General features: G+C 35.8%; 1 protein-coding gene across 6 annotated transcripts in view; it reads left to right on the top strand.

Annotated features, from left to right (window-relative positions):
• Nucleotides 1-25346, top strand: part of STXBP5L (syntaxin binding protein 5L) — a 447507-nt gene that overhangs the window by 174473 nt on the left and 247688 nt on the right. For all 6 annotated transcript variants that reach the window (XM_044942363.2, XM_044942382.2, XM_044942371.2 and 3 more), the window contains exons 4-5: nucleotides 12225-12306; nucleotides 16438-16538. In XM_044942363.2, coding sequence (XP_044798298.2) covers nucleotides 12225-12306; nucleotides 16438-16538 — 183 coding nt within the window. The remainder of the gene's footprint in view (nucleotides 1-12224; nucleotides 12307-16437; nucleotides 16539-25346) is intronic.

Consider the following 25346-nt stretch of genomic DNA (forward strand, 5'->3'; position numbering starts at 1 on the left):
ACATACTCATCCCTGAAAAAGGAGGGTAGTGATCGATACTGCTTCCTTTCAAGTGGGTGGGTGTGCTCCAGTGATAAAGGAATCATAGTATAATCACTTCTCCCTGCATCACCTTGTTTTGCCTCATTGATGTGAACAGTGGTTCAGCTCCTGTTAGGATTCTCTGGTATGATTTGGTTGCTGACTAGCCCTGCTTCACACACCTTGTTCAGTCTTGTTGCTGTCAAGTGGAAGTTAGGATTCTGCTTCCAAATTATCACCTTGCTGACTTGGGGGGCTTGGAGGGTGTGAGTGAAACCTAATGATAACTAGCCCCACCTTATACTACCTCATTCAAACTTGTTGCCACTGTACTCCAGGGCTGCCATATCTTGTTGGAGAAATTAAAATAACATCCTTTTACTGGTAAGAGGATAGAAGATCAACTGCTGATTTAGACTCAATAGTACTACCCCATCAGGATTGTATTGCTGCCCCCCTGCCTCCACTGCTGTGGAGATGGGAATTCAGCATCCTGCTTAGTGCACTGATATAACCTGGCAGTGGAACAAAGTGCTACCTGCTTCTTCCAGGCAGGGGATGGGTGATTAGCAACCTGCTTGTGTCCTTAAATACCAGTTGCTATAGGATTTAAAGTGTACTCTCTGCATGGCGGGAGTGAGATGAGGTAGATGAGCAGTTCCCTAGTCAGCCCTCTTGAACACATGGAGTGGGAAGGAGGAGAGTATGGTTTTTTCACTGATGTTTGAATACAATAGGATGGATAATGCCACAGTTTGCTTTTAACCCACCCTCTTCTCAGTCCTTTTGGAGAATAGCTTTTCTTGGATTTTTTGTTTTTGTCTTTATTTTTTACCTGTGCTAGTTGGTGGTACTGGGTTGAAAACTTCTGCAGTGCCCTGTCTAGCATATATGGGACACAAAGGAAACTCAAGGAACTCACTACTGTGTCATTCCACAAGTCCTGAGATGCCTAGAAATTTCTTTCTTTCTTTCTACCTCAGAGTTTAATTTGCTTGTTTATAATGTTATCTCCAGGGTTTTTGTTTTTGTTTTCAGTTATGAAAGACAGAAACTGGGAGTAATAGGGCTGTTCCCTCTTGGCAGAATTGTAATTCCCCATCCCCAAATTTTAACATGTTGTGTTTTCCTTCCATTCAGCTTGAATTATTTTCTAATTTCTACTTATTTTCTTTAACTATGGGTTATTTATAAATGTTTTATTTAGTTTCTAAATATTAGAGATTTTTCTAGAATTCTGTCATTATTGATTTCTAATTTAATTCCATTGTGGTCAGACAGTATACAGAGAAGGCAATGGCACCCCACTCCAGTACTCTTGCCTGGAAAATCCCAGGGACAGGGGAGCCTGATGGGCTGCAGTCCATGGGGTCGCTAAGAGTCAGGCACGACTGAGCGACTTCACTTTCACTTTTCACTTTCATGCATTGGAGAAGGAAATGGCAACCCTCTCCAGTGTTCTTGCCTGAAGAATCCCAGGGACGGGGAAGCCTGGTGGGCTGCCATCTCTGGGGTCACACAGAGTCGGACACGACTGAAACGACTTAGCAGCAGCAGTAGCAGCAGCAGACTGTATATGAACTGAATCCATTTAAATTAACTGAAGCTTGTTTTATGGCCCTGTCTGTGGCCTATCATAATAAATGTTAAATGAATGAGTATTTTGAAATGAATGAATATTTTGCTATTGTTGGTTGGATTTATCTGTAAATATTAATTAGGTAAAATAATTTTTTATTTTATTGCTTGTTTTCCTAAGTTGACCATCTCCATGCTTTATAATTTTTATTTACTTTTATATTAAAAATAGGTTTATGTTTTAACATGATATATATTTTTAAGAGATGTTACTTTTCTTTTTAGAGAATACATTAATCATTTTAAATTTTACCTTTCAATATTTTCATATAGTAAATTTGACTTTTTTCTTTTAATATACAGTTCTATGAATTAAATACAAGTATACCTCATTTTATTTTGCTTTGAGATATTCATTTTTATAAATTGAATGTTTGTGGTAACTCGTCTCTTCAAGTCTATCAGCACCATTTTTCTAATAGCATTTGCTCACTTAGTGTCTCTGTGTCACTTTTTGTTAATTATTGCAATGTTTCAAGTCATCCACCAGCAAAAAGGGTGTGACTCACTGAAGGCTCAGATGATGTTTAGCTCTTTGCAGAAATTAAATATTTTTAATTAAGATATGTACATTGGTTTTTTTTTAAGACATAATGCTGTTACACACTTAATAGACTACAATATAGTATACAAATAATTTTTATATGCACTGGGAAATCAGAAAATTTGTGTGACTTGCTTTACTGTGACTATTTTCCCCTATTAGTTTTATAGCTTTAGCTTTTTAATTTAAACTGTGATTCATTTTGAGTTAAGTTTTGTATATGGTATAAGGATGGGTTCTATATGTGGATATTCAGTTGTTGTAGTAATATTTCCTAAAAAGAAGTCTATCTCCATTAAATTGTCTTGATATCCTTGTTGAAAATCAGTTGACTAAATATGTGAGGATTTATTTCTAGAATCTCAATTCTGTTCCAGTTAGCTATATGTCTGCTGTATTTCAGCACCTCATTGGTTTTGATTTCTGTAGCTTTCTATACATTTTGAAGTTTGAGTCTTCCAACATTATTCTTATTTTTTAAGGTTTTTTTTTTTTATATATCCTGGGTCTCTTAAATATCCATATGGATTTTTGTCTATTGTCTATTTCTGCAAAAATCGTTGTCTCATCTATTTCTGCAAAAAAAAATGCAGCTGGGATTTGGATAAGGATTTCTTTGATTCTGTATTTGCAGAGTATTACCACCTTAACAATATTAAGTCTTTTGATCTATGGGCATTAGATGTCTTTCCACTTGTTAGGTCTTTAATTTTTTTCATTAATGTTTATAGTTTTTAGAATACATGTTTTGCACTTCTTTTGTTCAATTTATTTTAGATTCTTTTATTTACTACTGTAAATATAATTTTTTTCTTAATTTTTGGATAGTGCTTTGTTAGTATATAGAGAAAGTTGATTTTTGTACATTGATTTTGTTACCTGCAGCCTTAATGTTACCTCTTTTATAAGTTGTAATGATTTTTCAGTGTATTTCTTAGGATTGTGTGCCGACATACCTTGGAGAGATTGTGGTTCCAGACCATTGCAATAAAGCAAATACCACAATAAAGCGTCACATGAATTTTTTGGTTTCCCAGTGGATATAAAGTTATGTTTATACTCTGCTGTTGCCTATTAAGTATGCAATAGTATTATGTCTGAAAAAATAATGTTTGTGCCTTAATTGAAAAATCCTTTATTGCTTAAAATGCTAATCATCATCTCACAATGCAGCATTGCCATAAACCTTACATTTGTAAAAAAGCTCAGTGTCTGAGAAGTGCTAAAAAAGTAAAGTACAGTAAAATAAGGTATATCTGTATGTACAAGATCATGTTATCTACAAATAGTTTTAGTTCTTCTTTTCTAATCTGGGTATCCTTTATTTCTCTTGTTCAGTTGCCCTGGATAAAACCTCTGGTACATATTTGTCTCATTCCTTGTCTTAGAAGGAAATTATTCATTGTTTCAGTAGTATGACATTAGCAGTAGGTTTTTTGTACATGCCCTTTATCAGATTGAAGAAATTTCTTTCTATTGTTAATTTATTGAGAGTTTTTGCCACGAAGGTGTACAAACTTTTTTCAAATACCTTTTCTTCACCTCTTGAGATAACCAAGTAATTTTTGTCTTTTAGTCTGTTGATAATAAATGTGTTACATTAATTGATTTTTTGTTGTTAAACCAGTGTTGCATTCCTGGAGTAAATCTTACCAGATCATAATAAATGACACTTTTTAGATGTTGCTGGATTCATTTTGATTATTTTTTGCTGAGTATTTTTATGTCTGTATTAGCAAATTATTAGTCTTTAGTTTTCTTTCTTTGTAATATCTTTGAATCAGGTATCAGGGTGAAAGTGAAGTTGCTCAGTCGTGTCCGACTCTTTGTGACCACATGGACTGTAGCCTACCAGGCTGCTCCATCCATGGGATTTTCCAGGCAAGAGTAATGGAGTGGGTTGCTATTTCCTTCTCCAGGGGATCTTTCCAACCCAGGGATTGAACCCGGGTCTTCTGCATTGCAGGCAGACGCTATACCACTGAGCCACTACTGGCCTAATAGCATCTTATGGGAAGGATTTGTTTTCTCTTTTGATTTTTAAGAGAATTAATGAAGAATAGGTAGTAATCTTAACTTATTGGTATATTTCACCAATGATGCCATCTGAGCTTTTCATCCTGGGTAGTTAATTACTAAATCAGTTGCTTTAAAGGACTATTCAGATTTTAAAATTTCTTTTCTAATCAATTTAGGTAATTTATGTATTTCTAGGAGTTCATTTCTCCTATATTATCTAATTTGTTGACATATAAATTGTTTATAATATCCCCGTATAATCTTTATTTTTATAAGATTTGTTGTCACATTTTTAGTTCCTGACTAATTACTTGTATATTCTCTTTATTTAAGGTTGGTGTAGCTAAATGAATTATGGTGATTTTTTTTTTAAAGAACCAACTTTTGCTTTCATTGATTTTGTTTATTGTTTTATTTTCCATTTTACTTATATCAGCTCATCTTTTTAATTTCCTTTCTTCTGAATGCTTGGGTTTAGTTTTATCTGCTTTTATTGTTTCTCATGGTGCAACTTTAGGCTACTGAATTGAGATTTTTTTGCGTGTGTAGATGCTTATAGCTCTTTTTTTGTTTGTTTTTTTTTTTCCTTTTTTTTTTTTAAATTTTATTTTATTTTTAAACTTTACATAACTGTATTAGTTTTGCCAAATATCAAAATGAATCCGCCACAGGTATACATGTGTTCCCAATCCTGAACCCTCCTCCCTCCTCCCTCCCCATTCCATCCCTCTGGGTCGTCCCAGTGCACCAGCCCCAAGCATCCAGTATCGTGCATCGAACCTGGACTGGCAACTCATTTCATACATGATATTTTACATGTTTCAATGCCATTCTCCCAAATCTTCCCACCCTCTCCCTCTCCCACAGAGTCCATAAGACTGTTCTATACATCAGTGTCTCTTTTGCTGTCTCGTACACAGGGTTATTGTTACCATCTTTCTAAATTCCATATATATGCATTAGTATACTGTATTGGTGTTTTTCTTTCTGGCTTACTTCACTCTGTATAATAGGCTCCAGTTTCATCCACCTCGTTAGAACTGATTCAAATGTATTCTTTTTAATGGCTGAATAATACTCCATTGTGTATATGTACCACAGCTTTCTTATCCATTCATCTGCTGATGGGCATCTAGGTTGCTTCCATGTCCTGGCTATTATAAACAGTGCTGCGATGAACATTGGGGTACACGTGTCTCTTTCCCTTCTGGTTTCCTCAGTGTGTATGCCCAGCAGTGGGATTGCTGGATCATAAGGCAGGTCTATTTCCAGTTTTTTAAGGAATCTCCACACTGTTCTCCATAGTGGCTGTACTAGTTTGCATTCCCACCAACAGTGTAAGAGGGTTCCCTTTTCTCCACACCCTCTCCAGCATTTATTACTTGTAGACTTTTGGATCGCAGCCATTCTGACTGGTGTGAAATGGTACCTCATAGTGGTTTTGATTTGCGTTTCTCTGATAATGAGTGATGTTGAGTGTAGATGCTTATAGCTCTTAATTTGTATCTGAGAACTGCTTTATCTGTATCCCCTAAGGTTTATTATGTTGTGTTTTAATTTTAAAAAATATTGAAATATGTGTTTTACAATGTTGTGTTAGTTTCTGCTGTACAGCAAAGTGAATCAGCTATTTGTACACATATATCTCCTCTCTCTTGTTTAGTGTCTTATGTATAAGTTTTTTATCTGTTTTTCTTTCTGTAGTTAATTTCTAGGTTTTTTGGTTTTTTTAGAAAAAAATTCTTGGTGTATTTTTATCCTTTTAAATTTGTTTAGACATATTTTGTGACATAGCATGCAGTATGTCCTGGAGAATATTTTTTATGCACTTAAAGGATATATAGTCTGCTGTTAGGGGATGTAAGTCCTCTGGATGCCTATTAAGTTCAGTTGGTCTAATGTGTCATTTAAGACTACTGTTTCTTCAGTATTTTTTTTTCTGGATACTCTGTTTATTGACATAAGGGGATGTTCAAATCCTCTACTATTATTGTATTATTGTCAGTTTCTTCCTTTACATCTGTCAATATTTGCTTCATATACTTATGTGCCATTATATTAGCTGTGTGTTAATGAATGTTATATCCTCTTGTATTGATCCTTCTATCATCATGTAATTGCTGAGTTGTGTTGAACGCTTTGCAACCCTGTGAACTTTAGCCTGCCAGGCTCCCCTGTCCATGGGATTCTCCAGGCAAGAATACTGGACTGGGTTGCTGTTTCCTCCTCCAGGATTAACCTAATACATCATGATAAATATTGCTCATTAAAGAGCAAATTATTTTCCTACTTAGAATTTTTTGCTAAAGATCTACTATAAAAATAACTTGTTCTCTCTATATTTTCCTGCTACAGTAATGCTAAATCATATCTATAGTCTCCTCAAGCCTCAGGTGTTAAGAGCATATTATTCTGTTTGAGTTGGAACACTGCTTCACATAGTCAACATGTTTTTTTAAGGCACTCTAAGAACTCTCAAGGACAGTGAAAGAAAAACATTACTGTTGCCTACGGATCTTTCAGGTATATTTCCCCTCAAATTTTTCTAAATTAAACGTTGTGATAACTGGTTTCTCTTTGTTTTCCATGGTACAGTCTTTAAGTTATTTTTCTTTTACTTTGAGCCACTCCTTCATTTTCAACTTGCTGAGCAGGCAGGCTTTTCGTTTCCACAGAAAAGAATTTCTATGGCTGTGGGTAAGCATTCTTATTCCACCAGTCTTTTGTTGTGCTGTTGGACCCAGTGACTTAGGTGGAAAAGTACAAGGTATTCTTCCATGATGGATATGATATGGTAATAAGAAACTGGGATCTAACAGGACCCAGGGAACTGAGAAGCTGGAAGGCACACCAGGAAGGCTGCAGTGTGTTTTATGCAAATTGTATGCTGTCCTAGTAACTTTTCCATCAGAGGTTTTGTAGATCAAGAGTGAAGAATCTTCTGCTGCGTGAGACAACAAGTAGGAATCCTTAACGACTTAATTTTCTTAGAATTACATAATGCCTTTCTTTTTCCTTTGTGGTAGACCTTGTCTGATATGCGTATTGCTACCCCAGCTTTCTTGTTGTTTTCATTTGTATGAAATGTTTTTACCTATTCCCTCACTTGGGTCAGAGGTTAAAGCATCTGCCTGCAATGTGGGAGACCTGGGTTCAATCCCTGGGTTGGGAAGATCCCCTGGAGAAGGATATGGCAACCCACTCCAGTATTCTTGCCTGGAGAATCTCATGGACGGAGAAGCCTGGTGGGCTATACAGTCCACAGGGTTGCAAAGAGTCGGACAGGACTGAGCTACTTCACTTTCACTTTCATTTTCATTCCCTCACTTTCAGTCCGTGTGTGCATTTAGCTCTGAAATGAGTCTCTTATAGGCAGGATATAGATGTGTCCTTTTTTTTTTTTTTAAAAATACAGTCAGCTACCTTATATCTTTTGATTTGAGCATTTAATCAATTAACATATAAAGTGATTATTGATTGGCATGTATTTATTGACATTTTGTTTCTTGTTTTTTGTTTTATGATTCTGCTCTGTTCTTGCCTTGTGGTTCGGTGATTTTTTTTTTTTTTAGTGTCATGCTTGTGTTCTTTTCTCTCTTGTTTTTGTGAATCTATGGTATGTTTTTGATTTGTAGTTAACCTGCGATTTATATATGTTGATCAATATGTCAACTTGTTACAAAGCGGTAGTCATTTAAGCTTAAACACATTCTAAATGATCTACATATTTTACTTCCTTCTCCCATGTTTTTGTTTTTGATGACATATTTTACACCTTAATATTTATCCCTTAATTGTTTCTTGTAATTGATTTTACAATTTTTGTCTTTTAATCTTCACATTATCTTTTTTAAGTGGTTGATCCATAGTCTTCACTATATATTTGCCTTTATTAGTATGATTTTTCCTTTCCTATGAATTCTTCTTACCATAGCCATTTCTTTTCCACATAGGGAAGACTCTTTAGCATTTCTTTTAGGGTCAATTTAGTATTGAACTCTTTTAGTCTTTGCTTGTCGGAGAAAGTGTTTTTATCTCTCTTCCATTTCTAAATGATAATCTTGTGGAATAGAGTATCCCAGGTTGTAGGCTTTCCCCTTTCAACTCTTTAAATACATCATGCCACTCCCATCTGGTCTGCAAAATCTGTAAAAAAATCAGCTGATAGCCTTATGGTGTTCCCTTGTATGTGACTTTTTGTTTTTCATTTGCTCCCTTTGCAATTATCTCTTTATTTGTAAGTTTTTCCATTTTAGTTATGATATCTCTTGGTGCAGGTCTCTTTGGTTCATTTTGTTTGGGGTCCTCTGTGCCTCCTATATCTGGATGTCTGATTCCTTCTTCAGGCTCTAGAAATTTTTAGCCACAATTTCATCAAACACATTTTAAACTCCTTTCTCTATCTTACTTCTTGGACCCCTATAATGTGAATGTTAATATGAATGCTTGATGTTGGCTCAGTGATCCCTTAAACTATCCTTACCTCTAAAAATTTTTCTATTTCCTGTTATGACTGGGTGATTTCCATTATTCTGTCTCACAGATTGCACGTGCATTTTTCTTTGTCACCTAGTCTGTTAATTCCCTCAGTCTGTTTTTCATTCCAGTTGTTATACTCTTTTTTTAAAAATATAAATTTATTTTAATTGGAGGCCAATTACTTTACAATATTGTATTGGTTTCTTTTTCTCTGACTGGTTCTTTTTTATATTTTCTAGTTCCTTGTTTAAATTCTCACTGTATTCATCTATTCTTTTCTCAAGTTCAGGTCAGTTCAGTTCAGTCGCTCAGTTGTATCTGACTCTTTGTGACCCCATGGACTGCTACATGCCAGGCTTCCCTGTCCACCACCATCTCCTAGAGCTTGCCCAAACTCATATCCATCCAGTCGGTGATGCCATCCAACCATCTCATGCTCTGCCATCCCTTTCTCTTCCTGCCTTCCATCTTTCCCAGCATCAGGGTCTTTTCCAATGAGTCAGTTCTTCTCATCAGGTAGCCAAAGCTTCAGCATTAGTCCTTCCAATGAATATTCAGGACTGATTTCCTTTAGGATGGACTGGTTTGATCTTCTTACAGTCCAAGGGACTCTCAAGAATCTTCTCTAACACCACGGTTCAAAAGCATCAATTCTTTGGCGCTCAGTTTTCTTTATAGTCCAACTCTCACATCCATACATGACTACTGAAAAAAACATAGCTTTGAATAGATGGACCTTTGTTGGCAAAATAATGTCTCTGCTTTTTAATATGCTGTCTAGGTTGGTCATAGCTTTTCTTCCAAGGAGCAGGCATCTTTTAATTTCATGGCCGCACTCACCATCTGCAGTGATTTTGGAGCCCAAGAAAGTAAAGTTTCTCACTGTTTCCATTGTTTCCCCATCTATTTGCCATGAAGTGGTCGGACCAGATGCCATGATCTTGGGTTTTTGAATGTTGAGTTTTAAGCCAGCTTTTTCAATCTCCTCTTTTACTTTCATCAAGACGCTCTTTAGTTCCTCTTTGCTTTCTGCCATAAGGGTGGTGTCATCTGCATGCATATCTGAGGTTATTGATATTTCTCCCAGCAATGTTAATTCTGCCTTGTGCTTCATGCAACCCAGCATTTTGCATGATGTACTCTGCATATAGGTTAAATAGGCAGGGTGACAGCCTCCTTTCCCAATTTGGAACCAGTTTGTTGTTCCATGTCCGGTTCTAACTGTTGTTTCTTGACTTGCATACAGATTTCTCAGGAGGCAGGTAAGGCCGTCCGGTATTCCCATCTCTTGAAAAAATTTCCAGAGTTTGTTGTGATCTACACAGTCAAAGGTTTTGGCGTAGTCAATTAAGTAGATGTTTTTCTGGAATTCTCTTGTTTTTTCTATGATCCAACAGATTTGGCAATTTAATCTCTGGTCCTCTGCCTTGAACATCCAGCTTGAACATCTAGAAGTTCTCTAGTCTTTCCCAGTCTATTGTTTTCCTCTGTTTCCTTGCATTGATCACTTAGGATGACTTTCTTATCTCTCATTGCTATTGTTTGGAACTCTGCAGGTTTTTAAAGTCGTTCAGGAGACTCATCTTCCTGATTCCAGCACAATGGCTGGGGTGTCCAAACCCCTCATTCCTCAGGGAGAACCTCCCAACCTGTAATATCCCCTTCTTTTTCTGTGCTTCCTGCTAGGCACTGGTCCTGATCATTTTGCCTTCCTCACTACCTGACTCTATGTGGATCTTTCTTTACACCCTTGGTTGTAAAAGAACCTTTCTGCCAGTCTCTAGTTTATTTTTAGCAAGCCTCACATGTAGATCTATTTTTGATGTATTCAACAGGAGGAGGTGAGCTCAATGTCTTCTACTCTACCATTTTGATCTCTCTCCATTTCTTTTATTTAACGTATTTTGTTTTCCTGATTTTGTTCAGTTGTTTCTCTGTGTTTTCTTGCATTTCATACAGTTTAAGATGATTATTTTACATTCTTTGTCAGACAGATCATAAATCTCCATTTCTTTGGAACCAGTTACTGGAGCTCTATTACTTTCCTTTGGTGGTGTCACATTTGCATAACTCTCTGTTGTCTGTGTAGCCTTACATTGGTGTCTGTGCATTTGTGGAAGCAAACACCTCTTCCAGTCTTTACAAACTGGTTTCATGAGATAAAATCCTCCTGTCTGCTTCCTGACCTGATAGGATTACATCCATAATTGCGGTTGTGAAGCATGCATTTTTTGCTGGGTCTATAGTGGCATCTATGACTTGTGGGCTTGTTAGTGGGTCTTGGGCTGGTATGGATGGATCCCTTCTGGTCCCTGGGTGGATGTGACTGCCTGTAGTACCTTGTTCAGTAGGGTAGGACTGGGACAAGAGTCCGCTTTAGGGTCCATGCATGGGTCCTCCGCCAACAGGTCCTTGTGCTAGGAGTGTTTATGGTGTATTGGGCCCTCTCAGAATTTCTGAGAGTATAGACAGGAGTCTGTCCTGTTGGGTATATTTGGTAGCAGGACTGTTCACAGACTGCTGTTGGGAGGGAGTGGGATTCAGTGTAGGGCCCTTTCAGATCTCCAAGTAGGAGTGTTTCCTACTGGGACACTGGTCATTCAGGATTGTTGTAGACTGGCAGACTATGGATATGAGGAAGCTGGAGTCATATATAGGGCTTTTTCAGAAACTCCAAGGGGCAGAGACAGGAGTATCTCCTGTCTAGTCTTTGTGTCAGCAGAAATTCTAGCATACTATGGCAGTGAGGGGGCTTGAGCTGAGTATAAATCCTTTTTAGGATCTTAGAGGTCCCAGACAAGCATGTTTTCTAAGGGGTTCCTATGCCAGGAAGAGTGTTCCTAAACTGTGGCAGAGACCTGCTGGAGGTCTTTTAGGGGGCTGTTTCAGAATCAATAGTCTGATGAACTATACCTTACTTCCAGGAGCTCTCCTCCAAAGGTGGAGTGAGCTGGAGCTGGTTCAAAGGCCACTTCCTGGTCTACAGCCAGGAACAAGTTCTTGATTATGCCTGTTAACCTGATACATGGATGAATGTGACTCCTCTGGATCTCTTGACATATGGGATATGCTGGTGACAGACCCAGAGCCAAATGGGATTGTAGCTAAATTCTCAGGGGAACAGAGCTATTTCTGTTTCTATAGCTGAGACCACAGTCAGTGAGTCAGCTGCCTAGAGGCAGTTCTGTCTCCTCAGTGGAGAAAATGGACTGCACCTTCATAACCTCCAACCTGGATCCTGGAGCTCCTGAGAATGCACTTTGGTCTGTGCATGCAGAGGCAAAATTATTGTTGTTGAGGGGGTTGATGTGTGAGGGACATTTTATTCAGCCATTTTGCTGACAAACAGTGCTGTATAATATAATTTCCATTAACTAAGACCATGATTTTTCAACCCTTTATTTACAAAAATAAAGGTAAATAATAAGCCAAATGTTGGTTGCTAAGTAGGTTAGTTTTTTTCTTTACACGTGAATATTGATGCTAATTAAAATGTTAGAATCCTTGACTTTTATTATTTTAGACTTGGAAGACCTGGTGTTGATTGTTATTGTCAACATGAAAGTGGTGCGGCTGTCCTGCAACTCCAATTCTTGATCAATGAGGTAAGGATCTTCTTGAATATTTATATCTCACACACATTGTGTAATTGTTTTAATAGTATTTTTCTACATGCTTAAAGATATATACATATGAAATATTATTCATGGTGACATTTTTCATTAAAGACAGCACTCCTGTATTTGTTAATTTATTAAATTTTAAAAGAAAAAATTTGTATTACCAGAAGATCCTGTTATTGTGATTGTGTAGCATAATTTATAGATTAATTGTTTAAGCGATTTTAAAAAAATTACTAAAATCCTTTGATTGCCATACTGACCATTAAACTTTCCCTCTATATTCTCCTTTTACCAGTTTGTTTAATCATCTAGTGTTAATTTTCATGTTTTATCTTTATCTTCCATTAAATAATCTTTTCAGTTTTATAATTTAAATGCGTTTGTTTGTATCTTTATAATCATTTGTTGGTATATGAGTGCATAGCTATTTTGACATTGGCTGCCTGCTGCTGCTAAGTCACTTCAGTCGTTTCTGACTCTGTGTTGACCCCATAGATGGCAGCCCAGCAGGCTGCCTACCCTGTTCCTATTTTTATAGACCTATGGTGATGAGGAACTCCCTAAAGACAAAGTTTATAAAGCTCAGAAAGTGTAGTTGATGGCTGCTTAAGGCCTTCTTGACTCATATTTTTACAATGGATCCTTTAGTATTCTAGAACTCTTTTATGTTAAGTGAGTCAGTCAATACAAAAATGTTCTAAGAGTTTATGCCATACCAAATTTGAGCACTTAGCAGATGGGGCTCAATATGTTGAGAGAAAAATATGAGGTATCATTGGTGGTTTTCTTATGGCATGAATGATGATCTTTTATTTGACAACTCTGTGTATTTGCATATATATATATATCTTTCTAAGAATTTTTACTCATAAACATGGGTAAAATATTTCATATAGTTTTGTATCAGTGATACCTGAGATATGAAAAATTTATGATACTGAGACATGTCCATGTTTTACTTTTCTTGACTCAAAAATCTTTCTCAGAAGGCTGTGAGATTCTCCTTATTGCCAGATCTAGGATATTTCATGTGGTATGCATATTTGCTATGGGGTACCAAAATGAGAGAGGGAAATAAAGAAGAGCAGGGAAAATATTTTTTTTAATATTTTATTGTAATAGCTAGTCATTAGTATCTAGAATGGCAGCCTTTTTGAAATCTCAGTGTTACACTGTAGCTCCCAAACTGTGGGAGATGGTGAAGGACAGGGAAGCCTGGTGTACAGCAGTCCATGGGCTTGCAAAGAGTCAGACATGACTGAGTGACTGAACAGCAACAACTTTATAGCTCCTAGTTGAACGATCTCAGTCCTTTGCCTTCTGTATAGATATTTACTGGTAAACATAAATTGTTTCCAGGTGATTTTCTCTGTGTCCTGTCCTCTGAGAATTGTCTTCAAGGCCTTAAATTTGTCTCTGTGCTGTTACATATGGAGAAGGCAATGGCACCCCACTCCAGTACTTTTGCCTGGAAAATCCCATGGACGGAGGAGCCTGGTGGGCTGCAGTCCATGGGGTCGCTAGAGTCAGACATGACTGAGCGACTTCACTTTGACTTTTCACTTTTCATGCACTGGAGAAGGAAATGGCAACCCACTCCAGTGTCCTTGCCTGGAGAATCCCAGGGACGGGGAAGCCTGGTGGGCTGCCGTCTATGGGGAAGCCTGGTGGGCTGCCGTCTATGGGGTCGCACAGAGTCGAACATGACTGAAGCGACTTAGTAGCAGCAGCAGCTGTTACATAACTAAGAATAAATAAAGACAAGCCTTCAAAACTGACAAGCCTGCCAGTGTTTACGTTGTCTGTCCTGAACTACTCACCTTAATCTGCCTTTAAATTCAATTTCTGGACCTTTTCCCAAACTTCCTAGCCTCTGACCTCATGACACATGTTTTTATTCAATATTTAATCTTCACAGATCTTCATTAGCAGTGCTTCTTATAGATTTGTTTTTGTAAATGAGTCCTAGACACCCTGCTGATGGGTGTTATGTCTCTGCTGGCACTGTTACGTTCAGAGGTTCTGTTTACTTCCCTTAAATGCTGTTATCTCCTAGTTTTATCATAGTATTATTAATACTGACTTCCTTCCTATATTATATATTCAGCTATTACACTAAGATATTATTAAACATCTGGTTTATTTTACTTTCATTGCCTTTGGCATAGTATATATGTTTTGTATAGCACGAACTACATTTTATTAATTTCATGTATCATGAAATGATGTTATGTTTTATTCATTTTGTATATCATGGCCTATCGTCACCCTGTCCCAAATGAGTTTCTACCTTCCTGAGAAATGAAGTCACTGTTCTATAACTCAGAAAAATTGTAGCTCATCAAGTACTTCTAAGAAATCCTAATAATTTTCTAGTTTGAATATGTAAAGTATTTGAGAACAGCTTACAAATAAAGCAAGCATACAAAGACAAAAATCCTCAAGGTGTGTGTAGGATTCATTTTATTGCATGGAGTGTAATTACCTGTGAGATCATGTTAAAATGTATGTATCAATGTATACCTCTTTGACTATGTGTAATTTACATATTTATATACAAATATGCAAATTACATATATTTTAAAACATTTTAATGGTTTTACTCTGTTATGATTGTTGTTTTAAAAGCTATTCTTCTCTGAGACTAAAATCATAGTTATGTATTGAATAATGTCAAGAGAACCATCACAAGACACACGAGCATCTGTTTGTCTTAGGAATTGTTATGGAAGTGTCATTTAGATTCCTATATTCATTAATTCCTAAAGAAGAAATAAATTCTAGGAATTTCAGTATAGCTCTTTCTAGCATTTACATGGGCTAATCATTTTGATATCTGTGGTTGAGTTAATTAACTATGAAAGGTTACTTGTAACACAGTACTTTGAAAAATATAAGCATTTTAGATATCTCAGGACTACCATGACTGCGCAAGATCAGTTTTACAGAACACACTCAGTACTCTAGAGTAGCTTCAGGCTCTGACACAGGGCAAGCATTGACATTTTTTGCTGGGAAATTCATAATGGCAAAAGTTCTGACATAGTTTTAAGATGATCTTAGTTAACTCTGAAATAAATAGTTTAAATATATGTATAAGAAGTCATACATGGCAGCTGGTTCTGCCCGTGTTGTGTCTGCCATACTAATAGGTAGAACCCATCCTATTTTAAATATTTGAAGTAGGATTCATTTGTATTTGGAGGTTTTGTATAAAAAGGCTCTTATTATTTTTGTAGTTATACTGAATTCTAGTTGGAAAAATGTTTACTTTTACTACAAATGTTTTCTTTTGTCACAGATGAATCTTCTTGAACTATGAAGACAAATTAAATTATATCAAGTATACTTTTTAGGAAGAATATGTACATCTCAACTGTATAGAAAATTTTTAGAAATGGTGAATTTTTATGTGATTAGATTGCAGTTTTAAAACTGAATTAGATATTTGCTTCTCTGTAGAGCTACATGCGGAGAAGGCAATGGCACCCCACTCCAGTACTCCTGCCTGGAAAATCCCATGGATGGAGGAGCCTGGTAGGCTGCAGTCCATGGGGTCGCTGAGGGTCGGACACGACTGAGCGACTTCACTTTCACTTTTCACTTTCATGCATTGGAGAAGGAAATGGCAACCCACTCCAGTGTTTTTGCCTGGAGAATCCCAGGGATGGGGGAGCCTGGTGGGCTGCCGTCTATGGGGTTGCAGAGAGTCGGGCATGACTGAAGTGACTTAGCAGTAGCAGTAGCAGTAGAGCTACATGATATATATGTAAATAGTAGAAACAAAAAGGAATAGTTTTTCACAAAGAAAAGATAAGAAATCTTTAATAGTTACAATGATGCTTATAATAGTAATCCCTCTATTGATAAATGCATATTCCTTGAGCTAATCATTCTCACCAATCCATATATGGTAGTTTACCTGCTTCTTCTACTCTTAGCATTCTTAGGCTTCCTGATTGAAATATGTTCATTGTCCTTGCTTGTATTTCTACATTATATAAATATAAATAACTTAAAGGGCACTGAAAAATTCAGTACATTAGTTTAGGTTTTGCTTCACAAAAAACATAAATTAAGTAAATCACTCATTTTGTCTTCATTTTGTTCCAGGGTGCTTTGGTCAGTGCAAGTTCAGACGATACACTTCATTTGTGGAACCTTAGACAAAAAAGGCCAGCTATTCTTCATTCTCTCAAATTTAACAGAGAACGGTAAGAATGTAAGAGTTACACAGTTTCTTAATGTATAAGAAAATGATTTGCTGAACAGGTTTCAGGTTAATTTTTGAAAAAAAAATTTTAAATAATTTTAATAGCTCTAAGTAATATTTATGCTTGCTTTTATAATAGTTTATTTACATAGAAAATTCACTGATATAGGTTCAATCATATTCTAGTGGAGAACTCCTAGCATTCTACTCTTCTCTGTAAACCAGGACTTCAGCAATGGGTGATATGTTCTCTTTCTTAGGCCAGGGTGCCGAAAACTCAGACCTAAAATTTAAAAGTCAAGTAAATACTGAATGTATTTCTACACTTTTTGATCTTGGAAGTTACCTCCTACACTTTCACTTATTTGCTTAAATTTTTTTTTTACCTTAAAAAATATGAGACAGAGATTTTAGACATCCAAAATTGTTGGTACTAAGTGTTGAGCAACATTATACATTCAAGATTAACATTTTCAGAGATGAAAATAAGATTGATAAGAATTCAAATTCTTCCATTTTAGAGTGAAATAATAATTGGAAAAAAATTAACAGGTATGGAACAATTATCAGAACAGATATGGAAGAATTATTAGATTTTATTTGTAAGTGTGCAGAATTTTAATGTTTCTAGTGTTTGTTTCAACCAGAGCTAGAATATCACAGACATCTACTTAGCTGATAATCCATCTCAAGATGAAGTAAATTTGTATTTTATTAACCATCTCTGTTATTTAACTATCAAATGATTTGATTTTTTTTATTATTTGGGAAGCAGTCAGGCTTTTTGCAGTGATTATGAAGGGCTAGCACAGGAAAATTTAATATTAATGAAAGAGAAAGAAATCTCTGAGAGGTAAGTTTACACAAATTAGCAAGTACTAGTCACAACTGAGGTAGGTAGATAATAGAGACAGTCACTGCTGAGAACTCAAGAAAGTACTTATTTTATTTTGTTGAATGGTTATAGTTCATATGGAATCATCACCATATAGGCAGAGCTTAATGAAGTAAGTGTTTTTTTTTGGTTTGATGAGAAGAAAGAATGGCGTGTATACAGACATTCTTTTTTCTACCTGGAACTTTTTATTCTCATTTGCATATTACTTAACCTTCAATGTTCTGAGTAATATTCATGAGTATTATAATTCAGCATCAATGAAAGTTTTTATTATATCCAGTATTTTTTGAGTGGAGAAAATTTATATTTTAGCTATTTGCTAAAACTAGGTAGAACTTCTTTCTTCATATTTGATCTAATTTTGGTTTATTTTATCTAAATTTTAAAATAAGTAATGTAGCAGAAATTTCATAATATGAAAAACTGAAAGATCAGTCAAGAGTTGTTATATGTTTCCTTGTATCTTTACTACTAAAAATAGTACCTACTCAGGTATTGCCATATTGATTTTATCTCTCTCTGCTTGTAGCATTTTTTGTTTGTCAATATTTTGAGTAGATCTGACCCTACAATTTTATGTAGATAAGCAGAATGAGTTTTTTTCCCCCTTATAACTGGATTGTTGAAGGAAATGTTCTGGTTCCTCTTAAAGCCATTTTGGGGAGAAGAAATGATTAATGATGATGATTTCCGATTATAATTTTATTAACTCAATTGAGGTGTATTTAACTGGTAGCATTATAAAAGCAAGCTGACAGATTTTGGACAGATGTAAACACTGGGAACTTTGTAGGCATTACCTATATTTTTAATTAACTTTTGTTGGGATATAGTTGGTTTACTAATGTTGTGTTAGTTTCTGCTGTACATCAAAGTGAATCTATTATATGTATACATATATCCCTTCTTTTTTAGATTTCCTTCCCATTTAGGTCACCACAAAGCATTAAGTAGAGCTCCCTTTGCTAAACAGTAGGTTCTCATTAGTTATCTATTTTATACATAGTAGTGTGTATATCGGAGAAGGCAGTGGCACCCCACTCCAGTACTCTTGCCTGGAAAATCCCATGGACAGAGGAGCCTGGTAGACTGCAGTCCATGGGGTTGCTAAGAGCCGGACACGACTGAGCGACTTCACTTTCACTTTCATGCATTGGAGAAGGAAATGGCAACCCACTCCAGTGTTCTTGCCTGGAGAATCCCAGGGACAGAGGAGCCTGGTAGGAGGCTGTCTATGGGGTCGCACAGAGGCAGACATGACTGAAGTGACTTAGCGGCAGCAGCAGTGTGTATATGTCAATCCCAAGCGCCCAATTCATCACAACACCTCTTCCTCTTGGTATACCTAAGTTTGTTCTCTACATATGTCTATTTCTGCTTTGCAAATGAGTTTATCTATACCATTTTTCTAGATTCCACATGTAAGTGATTTTATGTGATATTTGTTTTTCTTCTTCTGATTTACTTCACTCTGTATGACAATCTCCAGATCTATCCACGTTTCTGCAGATGGCACTATTTAGTTCCATTTTATGGCAAAGTAACAGTCCAGTGTCTATATGTACCACATCTTTATCCAGTCTTCTGTTGATGAACTTTTAGGTTGCTTCTGTTTCCTGGCTATTGTAAATAGTGCTGCAGTGAACATTGGGGTGCATGTATCTTTTTGAATTATGATTTTCTCTGGGTTATATGCTCAGAAGTGGGATAGCTGGGTCATATGGCAGTTTTGTTTGTAGATTTTTGAGGACCATCCATACTGTTCTCTATAGTGGCTGTACTGATTTACATTCCCACCAACAGTTCCCTTTTCTCCACATTCTCTCCAGCATTTATTATTTGTGACTTTTTGATCATGGCCATTTTGATCAGCGTGAGATGATAGCTCATTGTAGTTTTGATTTGAATTTCTTTAATCTTAATAATTAGTAATGTTGAGCATCTTTTTATGTATTTGTTGGCCATCTCTATGTCTTCTTTGGAGAAATGTCTATTTAGATCTGTGCAATTTTTCATTGGGTTATTATTTTTTTATATTGAGCTACATGAGCTGTTTATATATTTTGGAGATTAATCCCTTGTTGGTTGCTTCATTTGCAAATGTTTTCTCCCATTTTGAGGGCTGTCTTTTTGTTTTGTTTATGGCTTTTTTTTGCCATGTAAAAGCTTTTAAGTTTAATTAGGTCCCTTTTTTTTTTTATGGTTATTTTCATTACTCTAGATGGTGGTTCAAAAAAAATCTTGCTGCAATTTATGTTAAAAGTGTTCTGCCTGTGTTTTCCTCTAAGACTTTTATAGTGTCTGGCCTTGAATTTAGGTCTTTAATCCATTTTGAGTTTGTTTTTTGTTACTAAGTGTAATTTCATTATTTTACATGTAACTATCTGGGGTTGCCTATTTTAATGCTTACAAAAACGTGATATTTATCATTTTGAGAGAGATAAATTATCTTAACATTGAGAATAATCATTAATGTGACTATTTATTGTGGAGAGAATAAAAATCCTTAAATGTATGGTGAAGGCAAGGCTTAAGTCAACAAAGAAGAATTTAAACAAGCATCTTTGGGAACTCTCAGTTCAGTTCAGTTCAGTCGCTCAGTCGTGTCTGACTCTGCAACCCCATGAATCGCAGCACGCCAGGCCTCCCTGTCCATCACCAACTCCCGGAGTTCACTCAAACTCACGTCTAAGCCCTCCTAAATAGGCCATTTAACTATATAAATTTCTATATACCTGTCAACTGAAAGACAGATATACAGTGTGAGAGTTGTGAGCGAAGTTTTCTTGAGGGTCTTACTGGGAACTATATGGCCTGGAAGATAGCCTCTCAGATAGCTTTGAGGAACTGCTGCAAAAATGGTACTGAGGAACCAGTATCTATATTAATTTTTTTCACTGGAAGAAACATAGAGTCAGGCATAAAAGATTATTGCTAATCAAAAAGAGAAGACATCTTAAGTTAATGATGTAAGTGCTTCTCTATGTATGGGAAGATGTAAGAATCTGGGACCATTGAAATTCTTTGTTAGATACGAGTCTTAACTGTCTTTGGGCCGTATATCCAAAACAGAATGCTGCATCCTGTTTTTCTCTCTCCTGAATTCCCCTCTGGGTGTACTTGCAGTGAGTTGTTGCAGCTTAATCCTTGTATGACTGGAATGTTGGGCAACATTCTTTCATATCTTTATGCTTATGTAATATACATATATACATATTTAGTTTACATAGTTTGTAAATTTTAGTGTTTTTTTTTTAAATAGAGCACCTTCAGTCTTTGGTTTTATAATCTTTGAAGGTGGCAACCAGGCTTAAATTGTTGATGATCCTTGGGTCCTCTCATATCTGACTTTATAAACCTAAATATGGAAGAAAAACTTTTTATTTCTGTGATGTATGATCTGAAAAATGAATAAAATCAAGCATTCACCTTTTAAGGCATATTAACAGTCATTGCTATCACTGATCATAAATTGTGTAACATTGGGGAAAGCCTAGAATTATTTTATATGGTTTTCAAGTAAAATTCAACAGGAAGACCAGGATATACAGATCATAAAGTATTTGTACTTATTATATCAGTTTATTCTTTTTCTATCTATAATATTCTGATAATTAATATCATCAAAACATTTCTAAGTAATATTAGTTAGATTTCCAGGCAGAAATATTTTGTTAAGAACCTTATTTATGAAATCTCTAGCAAACTTGACCCATCAGTGTTGGCTTTGGGAACTATTTATAACCCAAATTTTAAAAACTGTATTGCTTTATAAAGATAATATGAATTATTTCTCTTTAAAATTTTTCTTAAGTTATTAAAATATTTGCCTGGTTAGACATTCAAAGATAAAAAACATATGTGCAGTGAAGGATCTTTCTTCCTTACATATAAGCAAATGTATATGTAATGTAATTTTCTATTTTATGTATTTATAGACAAATATGAAAGTATCATACACTTCTGTTACACAGGTTATAACATGCAAACAGTTTTGTACCTTGTTTTCTCTCTATATATTCTCAAGACCATTCCTTACCAACACATAAAATGTTTCCTTATTCTTTTCTTGTGTGTGTATGCAAATATTACCAAACCATCAAGACTGTGTAAATATTAATTGTATGCCTCAAAATAATTTTACGTTCATGTAACAAACACACAGTTCAAGAAAGAGAAAATGACTAAAACCACAGAAATCCCTCTGTGTTAAATAATTATTACCTAACCCTCAAATGTAACAAACACTATTTTGATTTCAAAAACTGTTGGTTTTGACATTTATAGAAATGAAATTATACGTATATACTTGTTTGTATTTGGCACCTATGCTCAACATTATATTTGGAAGTTTCACTCACGTTGCATGTAGTTTATTATTTTCATTGTTATGTAGTATTCAATTTAATGGGTATTCTTTGATTTGATTAACCATTCTACTTCAATATACCCTGGTTATATTTTTGTATTTCCATTTAACTTTTAGAAATTGCTTGTCAGATTCCACAAACACACTTGCTGAGATTTTGATTAGAAGCTGTAGGTCAGTCTGGGGAGAATTGACATTGCCTTGATGATGGAGAATGGCAGTATTGCTTGACTGTTGTTGACAATGATGACACTGATTCATTGGATGAATCACAGACAGGGGATTGAACATGGTATATATCATATCCCACCACTTACTTAGGTATTCTTTGATTTCTCTAAATAACATTTATAGTTTTCTCTGTAGGGGTCTTCTACATTTTTGTTGTGTTTAGTCATAAATGTTTGATAATTTTAAATGCTATTGAAAATTGTACATGATGATAAAATGATGATATATCTAATGTAAGTTGTACATGATAATTAAATTATATGTCATTTTCTGTATTATTTTTGTTAGAATATAGAAATATAATTTATTCTTTTTTCTATATTCTGTTCTGTGGCAGTGATTTCCACCATTCTGTCATCCAGGTAATTTATCCGATCTTCTGCTGCAATTTATTCTGCTATTGATTCCTTCTAGTGTATTACTCATCTCTGTTTGTTCTTTAGTTCTTTTCAGTCTTTGGTAAACATTTCTTGGATCTCCATTATTTTTCCTAGATCCTGTATCATCTTCACTATCGTTATTCTGAATTTTTTTCCTGGAAGATTGCCTATCTCCACTTCATTTAGTTGTTTTTCAGGGGTTTTAACTTGTTTCTTCATCTGGGACATACTTTTTGCTTTTTCATCTTTTTTTTTTTAAATTTTATTTTATTTTTAAACTTTACATAATTGTATTAGTTTTGCCAAATATCAAAATGAATCTGCCACAGGTATACATGTGTTCCCCATCCTGAACCCTCCTCCCTCCTCCCTCCCCATACCATCCCTCTGGGTCGTCCCAGTGCACCAGGCCCAAGCATCCAGTATCGTGCATCGAATCTGGACTGGCGACTCGTTTCATATATGATATTATACATGTTTCAATGCCATTCTCCCAAATCTTCCCACCCTCTCCCTCTCCCACAGAGTCCATAAGACTGTTCTATACATCAGTGTCTCTTTTGCTGTCTTGTACACAGGGTTATTGTTACCCTCTTTCTAAATTCCATATATATGCATTAGTATACTGTATTGGTAATGTGCTTTTTGTTCTAGCCACTGTGGGACTGTGGTATTTCTTGCTTCTTCTGTCTGCCCTCTGATGGAGGAGGCTAAGAGGCTTTTGTAAGCTTCCTGATGGGAGGGACAGGTGGTGGGAAAAACTGGGTCTTGCTCTGGTGTGCAGGGTCTTGCTCAGTGAAGCTTTAATCTAATTATCTGCTGATAATTGTTGTACTCCCTGCCTGTTAGTTGTTTGGCCTGAGGCAACACAGCCCTCTGTCTATGGTCAGGTTGATGCCGACCTCCAAGAGGATTTACTCTAAGGGGGACCTCCCAGACAGGTGCTCCTGTCCCTGTGGTGAGCCCCTGCCGACCCACACCTCCACAGGAGACCGTCCAACATTAGCAGATAGTTTTGGTTCAGTCTCCTGTGGGATCACTGCTCCTTTCCTCTGGGTCTTGGTGCATGCAAGATTTTGTTTTGTGCCTTCTAAGATTGGAGTCTCTGTTTCCCTCAGTCCTTTGGAAGGCCTATAAGCAAATCCTGCTGGCCTTCAAGGTCAGATTGCCTGGGGATTCACAGTCCCTTTGTTGGATGCCCAGGCTGGGAAGCCTAATGTGGGGTTCAGAACCTTTACAACAGTGGGAGAGATTCTTTAGTATTACTGTTCTCCAATTTGTGGGTTACCCACCTGGCAGGTATGAGATTTGATTTTATCCTGATTGTGCACCTCCTACTATCTTTCTGTGGCTTCTTTGTTTTTGGACATGGGATATCTTTTTTTGGTGGGTTCCAACATTCTCCTGTCAATGGTTGTTCAAGAGCTGGTTGTGATTTTGGTGTTCTTGAGGGGAATATGAGCGCATGTCCTTCTACTCTGCCATCTTGAACTGAAAGTCCCTGGAAATATAATTTATTTTTATGTGTTGACCTTGTATCTAGTGACTTTGCTTAAATTCAGTGAGTAATTCTAATAGCTTCCTGTAGACTTTCCTAGGTACACAGTCATCTTCAAATAATAAGTTTTATTTTCTTCTTTATAGTTTCATATGTATTTATTTTTATTATTGTACTGGGGTTAAGACCTTGTATTAGTTATTTATTGCTATGTGACAATATTACCACAAACTCAGTGGCTTAAAATAGCATGCATTTTTTTTTTTTTTTAACAGCATGCATTTCTTATCTGAGTTTCTATGTCTGGAAACTAGGAGTGGCCTAGATGAGTTTCTGTATCAGGATCTCACAAAACTACAATTAACATGACTTTCAGGGCTGTGGCCTCATCTGAGGCTTGATTGGGAAAGGATCTATTTTCAAACTTATTTGGTTATTGGCAGTGTTCTGTTCCCTAGGAAGTTGGTGGATTGAAGGCCTTAATTTTTGCTGGATGCTGACCAGAAACCACTGTCAGTTGCTTGCCATATGTCTTTCTCCAAAAGCCAGCCGACAACCTAGCAGCTTCCTTCTTCAGAGCCAGTAACAAAGAGAGTCTTCTGATAAGATGAATGTTACAGTCACATGTAATTTAGTCATGAAAGAGATATCTCATGACTCTTGCCATATTCAACTGATTAAAAGCAAATCACAGGTCCTGTACAGACTGAAGGGGAAGTGGATTTATGCAAAGGCAAGGATATCAGGAAGTGGTGATCATGGGGACAGCATTGGAATCTGTTCATCATAGGCTTCCAGTACAATATTGAATAAGAAGTTCAAGGACAATGTTTTTTTTTAGGGAGATTATTTTTTATTATTTCATTATTTAGTATATATTTGCTGTAGGTTTTTAAATAGATACTCTTTATTATCAAGAAGTTTCTTTTGCTCCTAATTTTTATAAGGATATATATATATATTAAAATCATGAATGAATGCTGAATTTTATAATTAGTTCTTATGCATCTATTGTGATCATGTCATTTTTTCTTTTTTAAAATCTGCTAATGTGATAAATGACATCACTTGATTTTTTGCATGTTAAATGACTCTTGTATTCCCAGAATAAATATAACTTTTGTGATATATTAGCATTATTATATGTGCTCCATTTGCTAATGTTTTCCTAATAAGTTGTTTAAGGGTTTAATATCTATGTTAACAAGAGCTTAGCATAGAAATTTCCTTTCTTTTGAGTTCTCTGCTAGGTTCTCATGTCATAGTTATTTTCATCTTATAGAATGGATGGGGAAATGTTTCCTCTTTTCTATATTCTATCAATACATGTGAAAGATTGGTGTTATTTCTTCCTTAAAATTTGAAAAAAAAAAAAAGAAGATTCACCAGTTAAGCATCTGAACCTGGGTTTTCTCTGAGGTAAGATTTTAAAT

This window comes from Bubalus bubalis, chromosome 1, assembly GCF_019923935.1.
Source record: "Bubalus bubalis isolate 160015118507 breed Murrah chromosome 1, NDDB_SH_1, whole genome shotgun sequence".
Classification (NCBI taxonomy): Eukaryota; Metazoa; Chordata; class Mammalia; order Artiodactyla; family Bovidae; genus Bubalus; species Bubalus bubalis.